The sequence below is a fragment of the Carlito syrichta genome, unplaced genomic scaffold, assembly GCF_000164805.1.
Source record: "Carlito syrichta isolate Samal-C Ts95f unplaced genomic scaffold, Tarsius_syrichta-2.0.1 Scaffold312243, whole genome shotgun sequence".
NCBI classification, from domain to species: domain Eukaryota; kingdom Metazoa; phylum Chordata; class Mammalia; order Primates; family Tarsiidae; genus Carlito; species Carlito syrichta.
Window position 1 is genome coordinate 264,879 of NW_007256339.1, and position 16,360 is coordinate 281,238.

Consider the following 16,360-nt stretch of genomic DNA (forward strand, 5'->3'; position numbering starts at 1 on the left):
CACAGCAGTAGGCCTGTCCTTCAAGGTAAGACTCCAATCTTTTTTGAGTTAGGGGTCTCACTTTGTCACCGATGCTGGAGCGCATGGCTCACTCATGGCCATGCACCTCTGGGCTCAAGCACCTCAGTCTCCCAGAGTGCTGGGATTACAGGCGCATGCCACCACAACCGGCTAATTTTTTGATTTTTTTTTTGTGGAGACAAGATCTTGCTATGCTGCTAAGGCTTGAACTCCTGGACTCAAGCAATCCTCCCGTCTTGGCCTTCCAGAGTGCTGGGATTATAGGTATGAGCCACCACGCCCTGCAAGTTCTATTTGATACAACTGTTGGGAATCTCTCCAGCTGCCAGTCCTTTTAGGGCAAGGGTCCCCATTCCTAGGGCTGTGAACCTGTACCAGTCTGTGACCTGGTAGGAACTAGGCTGTATAGCAGGAGATGAGTGGCAGGCCAGAGGAGCTGTCTTCTGTCAGATTAGTAGCATCAGTAGCGGCATTAGATTCTCATAGGAGCGGGAACCCTATTGTGAACTGCACCTGCAAGGGATCTAGGTTGCATGGTCCTTATGAGAATCTAATGCCTGATGATCACCCACCCCTCCCTCCCCATCCCCACCCCCTACCCGTGGAAAAATTGTCTTCTACGAAACCATTCCCTGATGCCTAAAAGGCTGGAGACCGCTGCTTCAGGGGCTCAGCAACTTTCCATCTGCTTTAGCACCTTGCCATTCTCCAGTCTTCAGCATGCCTGGTGGGACCCCCAGTGGCTTCCTCAGGGTGCTCTCCCAGCAAAACGGTGGCTGCCCGGCAGCAGGATCCACTGTTTGGTAAAGGAAAAATGCCAGTTGTGGAAAAAGGAGGGCAGGCCACTAACCCCGGCAGGCATGGCGGGATGTAGCGATCCTACACAGGTTACCTGGGCTCAATGTTGGCCCTTTCCAGTATTGGTCATGAGTCTTCTGTTCATCGCTGATGTACTTATGTTCCATATTTGGGGCAAGAATACTCCATAGATTTGGTTACATCCATCTGTCACCCGAAGAAGGAAAAATCTCAACATATTTTAGACCAAAAGTATAGTGATTTTTTGCTTATGAGAAAGAAATTTTCTTTAAGCTTACTGTTTTACAGAGGACTTAATTGATTTTGAGGGTTCTGCTTTTTTCCTATGATGAATAAACTTTTTTTTTGAGTTGGACTCACTCTGTCGCCCAGGCTGGGGTGCAGTGGCATGCTCACGACCACCGCCGCCTCGACCTGCTGGGCTCAGGCAATCTTTCTGCCTCAGCCTTCCAAGTAGCTGAAACTACAGGCGCACGCTACCATGACCAGCTTATTTTAAAATTTGTTTTAGAGACAAGGTCTCACCAAGTTGCCCAGGCTGGTCTTGAACCTCTGAGCTTAGGCAATTCTCTGGCCTTGAGCTCCCAAAGTGCTGGGATTACAGGCCTGAACCACCATGCTTGGCCTACTAATAAACTTTTTTTTTTGAGTTGGTATCACACTCTGTCGCCCAGGCTGGAGTGTGTGACATGCTCATGGCCACCACAGCATCAACCTGCTGGGCTTAGGCAATCCTTCCGCCTCAGTCTTCCAAGTAGCTGGTACTACAGATGCACACCACCATACCTGGCTAGTTTTTGTGATTTATTATAGAGACGAGGTCTTACCAAGTTGTCCAGGCAGGTCTTGAATACCCAGGTTCAGGTAACCCTCTCGCCTCGGCCTCCCAAAGTGCTGGGATTACAGGCTGAGCCACCATGCCTGGCCAATAAACTTTAAAATTCCTTTATACCAAGTCTGAATTGTTGATATCTCACGGCTAGGGTCCTTAGTCTTTCTGCCTTTAGATTTACAAGTAAACATTCCGAGCCGGGTTTGGTGGCTCAGCCTGTAATCCCGCGCCTAGGGAGGCTGAGGTGAGTGGATTGCCTGAGTCTGCGGGTTCAAGACCTGCCTGGGCAACTTGGTGAGACCTCATCTCTACAATACATCAAAAAAACCTCATCTCTACAATACATCAAAAAACTAGCCGGGTGTAGTAGCGCGCCTGTAGTTCCAGCTACTTGGAAGGCTGAGGTGGAAGGATCACCGGAGCCCAGTAGGTCGAGGCTGCGGTGGCCGGGAGCGGCCACTGCACTCCAGTCTGGGCGACAGAGTGAGACTCCAACTAAAAAAAAAAAACCAAAAAACAACCTCCCCCCCAAAAAACAACAAGTAAACATGCTGAAAAAAGGAAAAAAAAAAAAAACAACCAAAATACAAAACTGTTGGAAACAACTTGGATAAAGAATAAAATTTGAAAAAATATTGGTCACGCATTTGTACATATTTATTGGGATATGTGTGATATCTTAATACATGCGTACAATGTGTAATGGTCAAATCAGGGTAACTGAACTAGCCATCGCCTTGAACATTTATCATTTCTTTGTGTTGGGTTTAAAACACCTTTTTTTTTTTTTTTTTTTTGAGTCAGGGTCTCACTGTTGCCAGGTTGGAGTGCAGTGGCATGATCACAGTTCAATATAGCCTCTAACTCCTGGGCTCAAGCAATCCTCCCTCCTTCACTTCCCGAGTAGCTGGGACTACAGGCGTGTGCCACCACACCCAGCTAATTTTTAATTTTTTTGTAGAGACAAGGTCTCACTATGTTGCCCAGGCTATTCTCGAACTCCTGGGCTCAAGCGATCCTCCCGCCTCAGCCTCCAAAGTGATGAGATTACAGGTGTGAGCCACTACACTTGGCCAGTTTTCAATTTTTTTTTTTTTTTGAGTTGGAGTCTCATTCTGTCGCCCAGGCTGGAATGCAGTGGCACACTCAGGGCCACCGCAGCCTCTACCTGATGGGCTCAGGTGATCCTCCTGGTTCAGCCTTCTAAGTAGCTGAAACTCCAGGCATGTACCAACACGCCAAGATAATTTTTTTGACTTATTGTAGAGATGAGGTCTTGCCAGGTTGTCCAGGTTGGTCTCGAACCCATGGGCTCAGGCAATCCTCTCAATTTGGCATTCCAAAGTGTTGGGATTATAGACGTGAGCCACCTTTAACTATCCATTATCCCCAAAATTTATGTGGTGGTATTATTTTTCAAATTAGGCTTTCTAAATAGAGAACCCAGACATAAATTTATACCTCTATAGTGAACTTATTTTCAACAAAGGTGCCAAGAACACACACTGGGAAAAGGACAGTTTCTTCAATAAATGGTGCTGGGAAAATGAATATCCATATGAGGAAGAATGAAACTAGGCCTCTATCTCTTGAAATATACCAAAACCAAACTAAAATGGATTCAAGGTTTATATCTAAACTCAAAACGACTAAAATAAACCATTGGGGAAGCTCTCCAACACATTGGTCAGGGTGAAGATTTCTGAGTAACACCTCAGAAGCCAGGCAATCAAAGCAAAAATGGACAAATGAGACCACATCAAGCTAAAACCCTTCTGCACAGCAAAGGAGACAATCAACAAGGTGAAGAGACAAACTACAGAATGGGGAAAAATACTTGCAAACTGTTCATCTGACAAGGGATTAGTAACCAGAACATATAAGGAACTCAAACAACTGAATGGGAAAAAAATAAAATAATTCAATTAAAAAATAGGCAAGGCCGGGCTCGGTGGCTCAGCCTATAATTCCAGCACTTTGTGAGGCTGAGGCGAGTGGATTGCCTAAGCCCGCAGGTTCGAGACCCACCTGGGCAACTTTGCGAGACCTCGTCTCTACTATAAATCAAAAACTAGCTGGGCGTGGTAGCACGCGCCTGTAGTTCCAGCTACCTGGAAGGGTGAGGCGGAAAGATCGCCGGAGTCCAGCAGGTGGAGGCTGCAGTGGCCAGGAGCGTGCCACTGCACTCCAGTCTGGACGACAGAGTGAAACTCCAACTCAAAAAAAAAATAGGCAAAAGATTTGAATAGACATTTCTCAAAAAAAGATATACACATGGTCAATAAGTATATGAAAAAGTGCCCCAATCAATAATCATGGGGAAATGCAAATCAAAACTTCAATAAGGTATCATCTCAGGCAACCTCTTTGGGTCCCCTTCCACTGTGGGAGCTTTTCTGTCCTTTCAATAAATCCTGCTTTCTAAAAAATAAAGATATCATCTCATCTAGTTAAAATGGCTTTTATCCAAAAGACAGGCAGTAACAACTGCTAGTAAGAATGTAGAGAATTCGCGACCCACCTGGGCAACTTGGTGAGACCTCATCTCTAAAATCAAAAATTAGCCGAGCGTGGCAGCACGCTTCTGTAGTTCCTGCTATTTGGAAGGCTGAGGCGGAAGGATCGCTGGAGCCCAGCAGGTCGAGGCTGCTGTGGCCATGAGTGTGCCACTGCACTCCAGCCTGGTTGAGAGTGAGACTCCAACACACACACACACACAAAAGTAGAATTAGAATGTTTGTAATACAAATAAATTTTAAATGCTTGAGGCGATGGATACCCCCAATTACCCTAATGTGATTATTACACATTGTATGCTTGTATCAAAACATCACATGTACTCCATAAATATCTACATTTATGTACCCATAATTATTAAAAATTAAATATTACAAAACAAATTAGGTTTTCAACATTTAAAAATATTATCACTTTATTTTTTTTAAGAAATAGGGGTGTTGCTTTGTTGTCTAGCCTGGTCTTGAACTCCTGGGCTCAAGCGGTTCTCCACCTCAGCCTCTTGAGTAGCTGGGACTTCAGGCACACACCACTACATGGGCTTAAAAAAATTGTAATACTTTTTTTTTTTTTTTTTGAGTTGGAGTCTCATTCCATCACCCAGGTTGGAGTGCCATGGCACACTCAGCCACTCCAGCATCGAGCTGCTGGGCTCTGGCGATCCTTCCGCCTCAGCCTTCAAAGTAGTGGGAACTACAGGTGCGCGCTACCATGCCTGGTTATTATTATTATTTTTTTAATTGAAGAGATGAGGTCTCACCAAGTTGCCCAGGCTGGTCTTCAACCCGCAGGCTCAGGCAATCCACTTGCCTTGGCCTCCCAACGTGCTGGGATTACAGACTGAGCCACCAAGACCGGTCAAAAAAAATAGTAATACTTTTAAAGTGATTTATAACATTGGGGCTTGAGTTAATCAAAATTATTTTGAAAGGAATAATCAAGTTAACATTGATAATTTTCCTGAGGTGCTCAACTTTTTGCCTCTGAATTCACAAAAAACCCATTTACCATGGACCATCACGCACTTTGTGATTTGCACAGTCAGACTTTTTTAGAATTGTTAGTATTACCATACGACATTGCTAACTGGAGGAAGAATGCTTCATAGAGGATAAGACGGTTTCAGTGACAAGGCTAAGAAGAGCAATCAGAGAAGGTGTATCAGGAAAGACAAGCATCTTCAGTAATGAGGCCTTAGCAGTGGTTGGGAAGAAAGTAAGAATGTAAGTCTTCTAAAAGAATGTGAGACTGATATGGTTACCGAAACTGCTTGAAAGACTAATTTTAGTTACCTATCAAATACACAAATATTTTGGTGATGGGGGGTTGTATAAAAAGGTAGTTTTAACTTCTCCATCCCTGTTTCTCACTTTCCAGATGTCCCAGGGTTTTCTACTTTCTCACCAGGTTCAGCTACTTGGCCATCACATCCTAGTTGTGCTGGAGGGACAGAGCACACTAAGAGTGGCAGGTCAGCAGCTTGAATAGTTCTACTACAGAAAGGAAGGAGAGGTGCGAATAGGACTGACGGGGAGAGAGGAAGGAAGGGTTAGGCAAGGCAAATGAAAAGAAAATGCAAGGAAGAGGCTGCGTGGGGTTGGGTGTAGGCTTCACCACCTTTCGATTTTCGACCCGGTGGTGTGACTTGCGGCAGGTGGAAGCCCCACCTCCTCTGTATGGAACTCTCTGGCTCCCCAATTCCCAAGGGATGGCAAAGGCCTGCGGCAGGTCCTTTGAGTCCCACTTGGCGGGAGGGTCTCCCTGCGCCCAGGTGTTCTCAGCCCTTCCTCTCCTCGCCCAGGAAGACCGATTACATCATCCCGATCCGGGCAGCGTGACCAGTTTTTCCACCGCAAACTCCTGCTCTCTAGAACGCGACCTCTTGCTCCGTGAGTCAACGGTGACGGAGCGCTGTTTCCCCTGTCACGGCCAGCCCACGAGGGAGGGCGCCCCAGCAGGCGACTCGTTTTAGCAAAGAGGCTATTAAATGACCCAGGGCGCCACTGCTCCTCGCGTTTACAAGTTACGCCTACACGAGGACACAGGGCCACCCAAGCTCGTCGCTGCGCCAAGATCTTCAGCTCGACACACCCAATAAACACGGCGCGGAGCAACCGCAGCTCAGCCGAGAGGGCGACCCGAAGAGGGAAAGGGGAGGGGGTCCCGGGGCTACTCCACCGCGCTGCGCCTGCGCACTCGCTAGGCAGCGCCTCCCGCGGGGCGTGCTCGTAACGCGGCGCACCCTATCAGGCGGCCACAGGGAGCGCGCCCGCGGCCTCGCCCTCTCCCGCCCCTCTCCTCTCCCCGCTCGGTCTGGCCTCAGACAGAGGCTTGGAGACCCAAGCGCCCGACTCTCCACCACGGCGTGTCCCACACCCTCCTGTGCGCGTGCGCAGAGGCGGACCGCAGGGCGAGGGCGCGAGGGAAGGGCGGGCGTACGTCCTTGCGTGCGTCTCAGGCAGCGCGCACGCCGGCGTGAGAGGGCACGGGGAAAAGGTGGCTCTGGCCGGGGTGGTTCGGCTTCCTGGGGCCATGTAGCTGAGCTCGTCGGCTCCGGGGTCCTCCTTCGCTGCCGTCGTCGCGTGCTAGCGCGGAGTGTCCGTTCGGGACAGAGACTGTCCTCACGCCCGCCGCGCTCCCTGGACGGCAGAGCTCGCTTGCTCGCCCGTGGGAGCGTCCCGGCCGAGCAGCCCTGAGGGGGGAGGGGAGGCCATTTTGTCCCGACCGACTCCCCGGAACCGGGCGGAGCAGCTGGGAGAGGCTGCAGAGCCGCGGTCGCCGCCCTCGGAGGCACCGGACGCCGCCACCGGGGGCTTCCTCGACGAGGCCGTCGTAGGTCGCCCGCGCCTTCTCGAGCCTTTTCCCACGCTTCCCCGGTCCTCCGGCCTGAGAACGCCCGAGTGAGGAGTTGGCCGTAGTGAGCGGGACCGATCCCTTGGGGCCGCCGGCGGCGAGAGCCTGAGCCGCTCCTCCCAATGGCGAAGAAGACGTACGACCTGCTTTTCAAGCTGCTCCTGATCGGGGACTCGGGAGTGGGGAAGACCTGCGTCCTTTTTCGTTTTTCGGATGATGCCTTCAATACCACCTTTATTTCCACCATAGGTAAGACCTGTGGGAGGATGGTGTATGGTCTCTGGGGCTGCACACCGTTTCTTTTACTCCAGACATCTTGCCTCTCGTAATATACGCCTTTGTTTCAGTGATTGCGATTCCTAACGACAGACCCAAGTTAGGAATCGGCGTCGACCTTACTGGGGCGGGGTCTTCCCATGCTTTCTATCCGGTCTTTTGCTTTCGAGTCTCCCACTCTGCCCAGTGCCTGCTGTTACAAAATCTGCAGCATTTAACCACGTTCCAAAATCCTGTTTCTTTAGGCGACTGGACTGGCTTTTTCCACAGTCGTGTAGATTTACTAGATGTGTGATATTTTAAGGGATATATTTTCGTGGTTGTGATCGAAGCAGTACCAGCTATTTGGGAAAGGCCTGGATTTATACTTTGGGGAACGAAAAGAGTCCATGTGGTCATAACTTAGAGTAAACTTGAGGGTTTGTGTGAAGAATAACGAAGGCAAATTAGAGGGGAATAGTGAGTTGCCCGCGTTGACTAATCCATTGATGTGTCAAACAATCGGAGGCTCTTGGCGCTTGGGGTGGGACTCTGTGGCATGTTTGCCTCACAGTGCTTTTCGAGACATCAACAGAAGTAGTAATCTGCGGAAGATGATCAGTTTCTGTTCTCAGGCCCCGACAGGATGAAGTCAAGTTCTCTCTTCTGTTTTGCTTGACCCTAGATTTGCCGTAACGTATTTTGCCAGTCATAGCTCTAAAGACTTCTAATGTACTTTCATTTCAACACGTTTCAGAATTACTTAGTGTAGAAGTAAAGACGAGAGCTTGATCTTTTTAATCAGGTTTCCCATTTAGGAAAGGAAAAGGGAAAGCTCTAGGAAAGTCCCTTTTGATTCTGATTAGAAAATGTAGTGACCCTGACCCTAATTGTACTAAATTAATTGTAAGTGAACCTTCCCACCCTCCAATACATTCTTAAAGGACACATGGCTGCCTCTGTCACTTGGAGCCTAGCACTTGGCATTGGGGTAGTGCCATGAAACCGTTTTTAAATGTAACTAATTTATATTGAGACGATTTTTGAAAAGCAACTGCAGTCGTTTTTGACCTCTAGGAATTTTCAAAATTAAACGAATTTCAAACAATTTATAGTATTACTGAAATCATTGGTTCGTATTTTTAATGATAAATATTCGTCAGCTACTTAATTCATTCTCTTAAAACAAATTATACCAAATTAAATTTGACAAGTGTTTATTTTATTTTATTTTATTTTATTCTTTAGTTGGAGTCTCACTCTGTTGCCCAGACTGGAGTGCAGTGGCCGCTCCTGGCCACCGCAGCCTCAACCTGCTGGGCTCCGACGATCCTTCCACCTCAGCCTTCCAAGTAGCCGGAATTACAGGCGTGTGCTACCACGCCTGGCTAATTTTTGATTTATTGTAGAGATGAGGTCTTGCCAAGTTGCCCAGGCGGGTCTCGAACCTGCGGGCTCAGGCAGTCCTCTCACCTCAGCCTCCCAAAGCGCAGGATTACAGGCTGAGCCACCGAGCCCAGCCGACAAGTGGTTATTTTAAATAGATTTTTATTTTATTCACCTTTTTGGGGGTAAATCATAATTTTTATTTCTTGAGTAGCATACTGTTTTATCAGTCCGTCATAAGTTTCATGAAACTTAGAACTTGTTCTCTGCATTGTGGGCTAGCACTTCATAGCACTAATTTGCTTTTATTTTATTAAAAAAATTTTTTTTTTTGAGTTGGAGTCTCACTGTCACCTAGGCTAGAGTGCAATGGCATGCTCACTGTCACTGCAGCCTCAACCTGCTGGGTTCAGGCAATCCTTCCACCTCAGCCTTCCAAATAACTGAAACTACAGGCGCACACCATCACACCCGGCTAATTTTTTGATTTATTGTAGAGATGAGGTTTTACTAAGTTGGCCCAGCCTGGTCTTGAACCCCTGGGCTCAGGCAGTCCTCTTGCCTCCGCCTCCCAAAGATCTGGGGTTACAGGTGTGAGTCACTGCACCCTGCCAAGTTTGCTTTCAATATTTCTTCACTTTTAGCTGTAGCTGGGTGGGTCAGGTGGTTAGTAGGTCAGTAAATATTTATTGAGCACCTAATGCTAGGCACTGTTTTAGGCACTGGGATAAGTGGTGAACACAGCAGATCCTTTGGGGAGCATTCTAGTGATGACAATCTTTTTTTTTTAGTTGGAGTCCCATTTTGTTACTAAGGCTGGAGTGCAGTGGTACACTCACGGCTACTGCAGCCTCAGCCTGCTGGACTCAGGCGATCCTTCCGTCTCAGCCTTCCAAGTAGCTGGAACTACAGGTGTGAGCCACCACACCCTGCTAATTGTTTGGTTTATTGAAGAGACAAAGTCTGGTCTGGTCTTGAACCTGTAGATTCAGGCAGTCCTCTCACCTCCACCTCCCAGAGTGCTGGGATTACAGGCATGAGCCACCGGTCCTGGTGAGGACTATTTGTATAGTGTGTGAAAAGTGCTACAGTACTATGCATAGGGAGCGGAGTGACCAGCCTAAATCTTGAGTCTGAGTAGGCTTACACCAAGATGATATCTGAAACAATGTCTGAAGGACCAATAGGAATTGAAACAGAGGGGTGGCATAGGGCCTTGCTGGAAAAGGGAGCATGGAAAAATTTATGAGGGCAAGGATTTAATTCATGTGGTCAGCTTTAACCTTTCTTTTAGGAGGGTGTGGATGCTCCTACTCTCAGTAGGAAGCAAAGCATTAATTCCACCTACTCCTTTTTGTAAAGGATACAGACCCACAACTGAAACCCAATCCTGTAAAGATAATAGCATAATCTTTTTGTATAGTCCTTTTGCTTGGGAAAATGTGGTTTTGAATCAGGCCTGCTGAGTTGGAATCCTGGTTCCACAGGTTACTAACTGTGCGACTTTGGCAAGTTACTTAATCTCTCTTGCTTCAGGTTCTTCTTTTAATAGTGTTAATAATAGTATCTACTACATAGGGTAGTTGTGAGGATTTTATAGGTCAGTGAGAGTAAAGCATTTAGCATGGTGCTAGACACTTTGTAGGAGCACAGTGCATTTTAGCTATATATAGAAGATGTGACTCTGCTGCTGCTGAAGTGTGGTGGAACATGTTACTTTATGGATTGAATGTCCTACACACAGCGGTCACCCAAATATTTATTTGTTGGTGCTCTGCAAAACAATTTTATTTTAGACTCTGATAATTGATATTTTCATGCTTTGCTGTATACATGTTTGCTATTTTCATATATAAGATGTTGAATAGTATAAGTTGAGAAAATAAATAAAATTATGAGTAGCGCTAACGCATTACATTCATGTATTAGCTTTGTACACAGGTTTAGAAGTCTACCTTTGCCTTAAACCAGTGCTGTCCAAAAGAAATAATGTGAGCCACATTTATTACTTAACTTTTTTAATAGCCACAATGAAAGAGTAGAATAATTTTTTTTAAGAGAGCGTTTTCATTCTCACCCAGGCCGGAGTGTAGGGGTTTATATAGTACTGTGATTGAAGCTCACTGCAACCTGGAACTCCTGGCCTCGGGATTCTCTTACCTCAGCTTCGCAAGTAGCTGGGACTGTAGGCGGGCGCCACCATGTCTGGCTAATTTTATTTTATTTTTTTTTGAGAAGGGAGTCTCACTCTGTCGCCCAGCCTGGGCACACTCACAGCCACCACAGACTCGACCTGTTGGGCTCAGGTGATCCTTCCGCCTCAGCCTTCCAAGTAGCTGGAACCACAGGCTTGTGCCACCACACCTGGCTAATTTTTTGATTTATTGTAGAGACGAGGTCTCGCCATATTGCTGAAGGTGGTCTTGAACCTCTGAACTCAGGCTGTCCCCTTGCCTCTACCTCCCAAAGTGTTGAGATTACAGGTTTGAGCCACTGTGCCCGGCCAATGCCTGGCTAATTTTTTGGTTTTTTGGTTTTTGTTTTTTTGGTAGGGATGTTTTTTTTTTCTTGCTATGTTGCTATCCCTACCAAAATGGCTGGTCTTGAACTCCTTGCCTCTGGTGATCTTCTTGCCTGTCCCTCCCAAAGTGCTGGGACTACAGGTGTGAGCCATGTGCCTGGAGAAAATTTTAACAACATATTTTAACTAATATCGAAGATTTTTTTGTGTGTGTCTGAGATTAAAAAATTGCTGAGATAGTTTACATTCTTTTTCTCTAGTGTGTAAGCTATATTTATAGGGCATCTCAATTTAGATTAGGCATATTTCAAGTGTTCAATAGCCACATGTGGCTAGTGGCTACCTTATATTGGACAGTGCTGGTCTAAACAATCTAAAGTAACCAGGTGACCATGTGCAGATGACTAGAAATGCTTTGAATGTATACTACTCTGAGGACATTTTATTTTTATTTTATTTTATTTTTTTGAGTTGGAGTCTCTGTTACCTGGGCTGGGGTGCAGTGGCATACTCACAGCGACTGCAGCCTTGACCTGTTGGGTTCAGGTAATCCTTCCGCTTCAGCCTTCCACGTAACTGGAACCACAGGCATGCGCCACTATGCCCGGCCTGATTTTTTGATTTATTGTAGAGACAAGGTCTCGTCTTGTTGCTCAGGCTGGTCTCGAACTCCTGGACTCAGACAGTCTTCTCGCCTCTGCCTCCCAAAGTGTTGGGATTACAGGGGAGAGCCACTGTGCCTGGCAGGACATTTAAAATTTTTTCAGGTGACTAGGGTTTTGTTGTACTTAAAAAAATTTTTTTTTTGAGTTGGAGTCTCATTCTGTCCCCAGGCTGGAGTGCAGTGGCATACTTCCAGCCACCGCAGACTCAACCTGCTGGGCTCAGACAATCCTTCCGTCCCAGCCTTCCAAGTAGCCAGAACTACAGGTACATGCTACCACGCCTAGCTAATTTTTTGATTTATTTTAAGAGACGTGGTCTCACCATGTTGCCCAGGCTGGTCTCGAACCTGTGGCTCAGGTAATCCTCTCGCCTCGGCCTCCTAAAGTGCTGGGATTAGAGGCTTGAGCCACTGCGCCTGGCCTACTTCTTTTTTTTTTTTTTCCCGAATTTTTTTTTTTTGAGTCAGAGTGTCACTCTGTCACCCAGGCTGGAGTGCAGTGGCATGCTTACAGCCACCGCAGCCTCAACCTGCTGGGCTCAGGCAATCCTTCCGTCTCAGCCTTCCAAGTAGCTGGAACCATAGGCACATACCACCACACCTGGCTTATTTATTTACTTATTTATCGTAGAAACGTGATCTTGCCAAGTTGCCCAGGCTAGTCTTGAACCCGTGGACTCAGGCGATTCTTTCACCTCGGTCTAGAAATTTTTTTTTTTCAGTTGAAGTCTCACTCTGTTGCCCTGACTGGAGTGCAGTGGCATGCTCATGGCCCCTGCAGCCTTGACCTGCTGGACTAAGGCGATCCTTCTGCCTCAGCCTTCCAAGTAGCTGGAACTACATGCACGCTTCACCGTGCCTGGCTAATTTTTTGATATATTGTAGAGATGAGGTCTTGCCAAGGCTGATCTTGAAACCATGGGCTCAGGTGACCCTCTCACCTCAGCTTCCCAAAGTGCTGGGATTATAGGTGTGAGCCTCTATGCCTGGCCAGAATTTTTTTTTTTTTTAATGGAGACAAGGTCTCAGGCTGGCTGGTCTCAAGCTCCTGGGCTCAAGTGATCCTCCTGCTTTGGCCTCCCAAAGTGCTGGGGTTACAGACATGAGCCAGTATGTCCAGCCTGTTGTATTTTTAATCTAGAGCATTTTTTATGTGCAAATGGTAGTGAAGTATGTGAGTTGTCACTTAATTGTTAAGACATCCTGAGGTTTATATGGAAGTAGTTATCTTGCGGGTGTTCGGAAAGACCAGACTGCCAAAATAAGGCAGGCCCTTATTATTTCAGGCATGATCATTTTAGTTCCTTATTGGTTACTGATTCTTTGAAGAAAGAATTTTCAAATATTTTTGGTGCTTATAGTGCTTACAAAGACTACCATATTTAAATTTTTCTGTATAGTTTTAATTCTCACACATCCGTATGAGAAATTATATATGATGTTTATGGTCAGATTTATTGCAAATGGTTACAAATACAAATTATTGGTATGTTCCACATTCAGCCAGTCTCAAAGTGAATCCAAGGGCACTAAGATATAAGTTGTACAAGGGTAGAGATCTTTGTGTATTTTTTCCCTATATGTACTAAGCATGTAGAAGAGTATCTGCATTTAATGGGTGCCTGATAAATAATGAATAAAGGTAGGCAGGCAGGTAGTACAATCAGGATCTTCTTAATATAAGATTGGGGCTGGTTTATTTTAATATTTTCCTTTTTACCTACTTTCTTAGCATTTTAAGTAGATTAGAATCAGGTTTTACTTAACCCTTTGCACTTAGATGTTTCCTATGAAGGGATGTCATAAATCTAGCAAACCACTTGAATTTCCCCTATTGGGGACATAAAGAGATTGCTGGTGCCTCAGTACAGTTGCTCATATCTGTAATCCCAGCACTTTGGGAGACCAGCCTGGGCAACTTGATGAGACCATGTCTCTACAGTAAATCAAAATTTTAGCTGGACATGGTGGTGTGTGCCTGTAGTCCCAGCTACTTGGACGGCTGAGGCTGAATGATCTCCTGAGCCTAGCAGGTGGAGACTATGGCGTCCGTGAGCATGCCGCTGCAATCAGCTTGGGTGACAGAGTGAGACTCCGACTCAAAAAAAAGATTGCTAGTTATTATACAGGACGAACTTATGCAGGGTGCAGATTTTTCAAAAATGCTTGTTTCCTTGAAGTTTTTCATTTAAAAACAGTGAAAGGCTGAGGTGAGTGGATTGCCTGAGCCTGCGGGTTCGAGACCCGCCTGGGCAACTTGGTGAGACCTCATCTCTACGATAAATCAAAAAATGAGCCGGGCGTGGTAGCGCGCGCCTGTAGTTTCAGCTACTTGGAAGGCTGAGGCGGAAGGATCGCTGAAGCCCAGCGGGTCGAGGCTGCGGTGGCCGGGAGCGGCCACTGCACTCCAGTCTGGGCGACAGAGTGAGACTCCAACTCAAACAAAACAAAACAAACCAAAAAAACCCCCCAAAACCCCCAAAAAACAGTGAAAAACCTACATCCCATTTGAAATTTGTCAACCTTCTGATCAATCAGTTGAGAAGTGTTTTTCAGGAATCACAAGTACTTCCAATGTGGGAGAACGAAAATATGTCTGCACACTGTGCTTCAATAGAAAAATACCAGGTGGAAGATGTCAATCAAATTACGATTGCACAACATGTATCAATAAACCTACAATGCATGTTAGTGACTGTTTTACACATTACCTCATGTTAGAAAAGTACAAGATTTAAAATTTTTTGTCTTAAAGAAATTCCTGTGTCCACAATTTCATTATAAGCCAAATATCATTACATTAAAATAATTGGTTTCAGTGCTGTACTATTTAATATGAGACGATTCGTTTTTCACTATCTCGTAAAAAAGTGTGATTTAATTGTTGGTAGGTGATCCATGAGATGTCTCTGAATGCAAAGGGTTAATATTAGAAGACTGGACATAGTGGCTCATGCCTGTAATCCTAGTGCTTTGGGAGGCCTAAGGTAGGAGGATCACTTGAGGCCAGCAGTTTGAGACTAGCCTGGTCAACATAGCAAAACCTTGTCTCTACCAAAAAAAAAAGTTGGCTGGGTGTGGTGGGGTGTGCCTGCAGTCCTAGCTACTTGGGAGGCTGAGGCAGGAGGATCACATGAGCCCAGGAGTAGTCCAAGCCTGCAGTGAACTATGATCACTCCACTGCACTCCAGCCTGGGCAACTGACTGGGACCCTAAATCTTAAAAAAAAAAAAAAAATTAGCTGTTTGGTTAATAGAATAGTTTTAGGGCAAGACTGATGTTAAAATTCAAAGATTGTTTGAAAAGTAGTTGCTTAAGAGAGTTACTGGTTTTGGATGAGCAGATTTAAATGGTTGATTTGACCATAACCATATTGGTAGTATGAGCTCAGGAAAACATTACCCTTTAGAGACGTGTGTAGTAATTACATGAACTTGTCCCCAAAACTCACATTTTTATTGGCCTGTTAGTGGATTGCTCTTTTGGCGTCCTTAATCCTCCCTCCACCCCAGACCTGTTACTTTTTCCAAAGGGAGTATCTTTCATCTGGAAATGGGATCTCTGGGTGCCATGTAAGAAATTAAGTTGGTAAAGGTTTTTGCCCCTGGAAGAGATATAATACATCAATTTTGGATGATTTTATTTGGATATAAAACATCCATTTTGTGTCCGGGCATGGTGGTTTGTGCCTTTAATCCCAGCACATTGGGAGGCTGAGGCAAAAGGATCTCTTGAGCCCAGGAGTTTGAGACCAACCTGTGCAACATAGCAACATCTGGTCTCTACCAAAAAAAAAAAAAAGGGGCCAGGTGCAGTGGCTCATGCCTGTAATGCTAGCTGCTATTTTTCTTTTCTTTTTTATGAATTAAGAAAGATTCATTAAGGGAAAGATATGTTGTGAAGGGACAATGGGTAGGACAGCAGCGAGAGTTGTCTGCTGCCTAGTTTTTCGAAAATTAAGTATGATTCAGTAATTCCATTTTATTTGTTTGTTTTTTTTTTTTTTGAGTTGGAGTCTCACTCTGTCACCCAGACCGGAGTGCAGTGGCCGCTCCCGGCCACCGCAGCCTCGGCCTGCCGGGCTCCGGCGATCCTTCCTCCTCAGCCTTCCAAGTAGCCGGAATTACAGGCATGCACTACCACGCCCGGCTGATTTTTTGATTTATTGTAAAGATGAGGTCTCGCTGCCCAGGCGGGTCTCGAACCCGTGGGCTCAGGCAATCCACTCACCTCAGCCTCCCAAAGGCGCGGGATTACAGGCTGAGCCACCGAGCCCGGCTCAGTAATTCCATTTTAAAGTTATATCTAAAAGCATTTACAGCAAGGACCCAACAGATATTTGTACATCAGTGTTCATAGCAGCATTGCCAAAAGGAGGAACAACTCAAATGTCCATCCATGGATGAATGAAGAAACAGAAACAAAACATGGCATATACACGCAATAGAATATTATTCAGCTTTAAAAAGAAAAGAGTCTTTTTTTTTTTTTT

At 45.9% G+C, this 16,360-nt stretch overlaps 1 protein-coding gene across 1 annotated transcript in view; it reads left to right on the top strand.

Moving 5' to 3' along the window:
- The first annotated feature begins 6,417 nt into the window (after window positions 1–6,417).
- RAB10 (RAB10, member RAS oncogene family) overlaps window positions 6,418–16,360 on the top strand; it is a 107,822-nt gene continuing 97,879 nt past the window's right edge. The window contains exon 1 of the mRNA XM_008069863.1: window positions 6,418–7,291. Coding sequence (XP_008068054.1) covers window positions 7,165–7,291 — 127 coding nt within the window. The 5' untranslated portion in view covers window positions 6,418–7,164. The remainder of the gene's footprint in view (window positions 7,292–16,360) is intronic.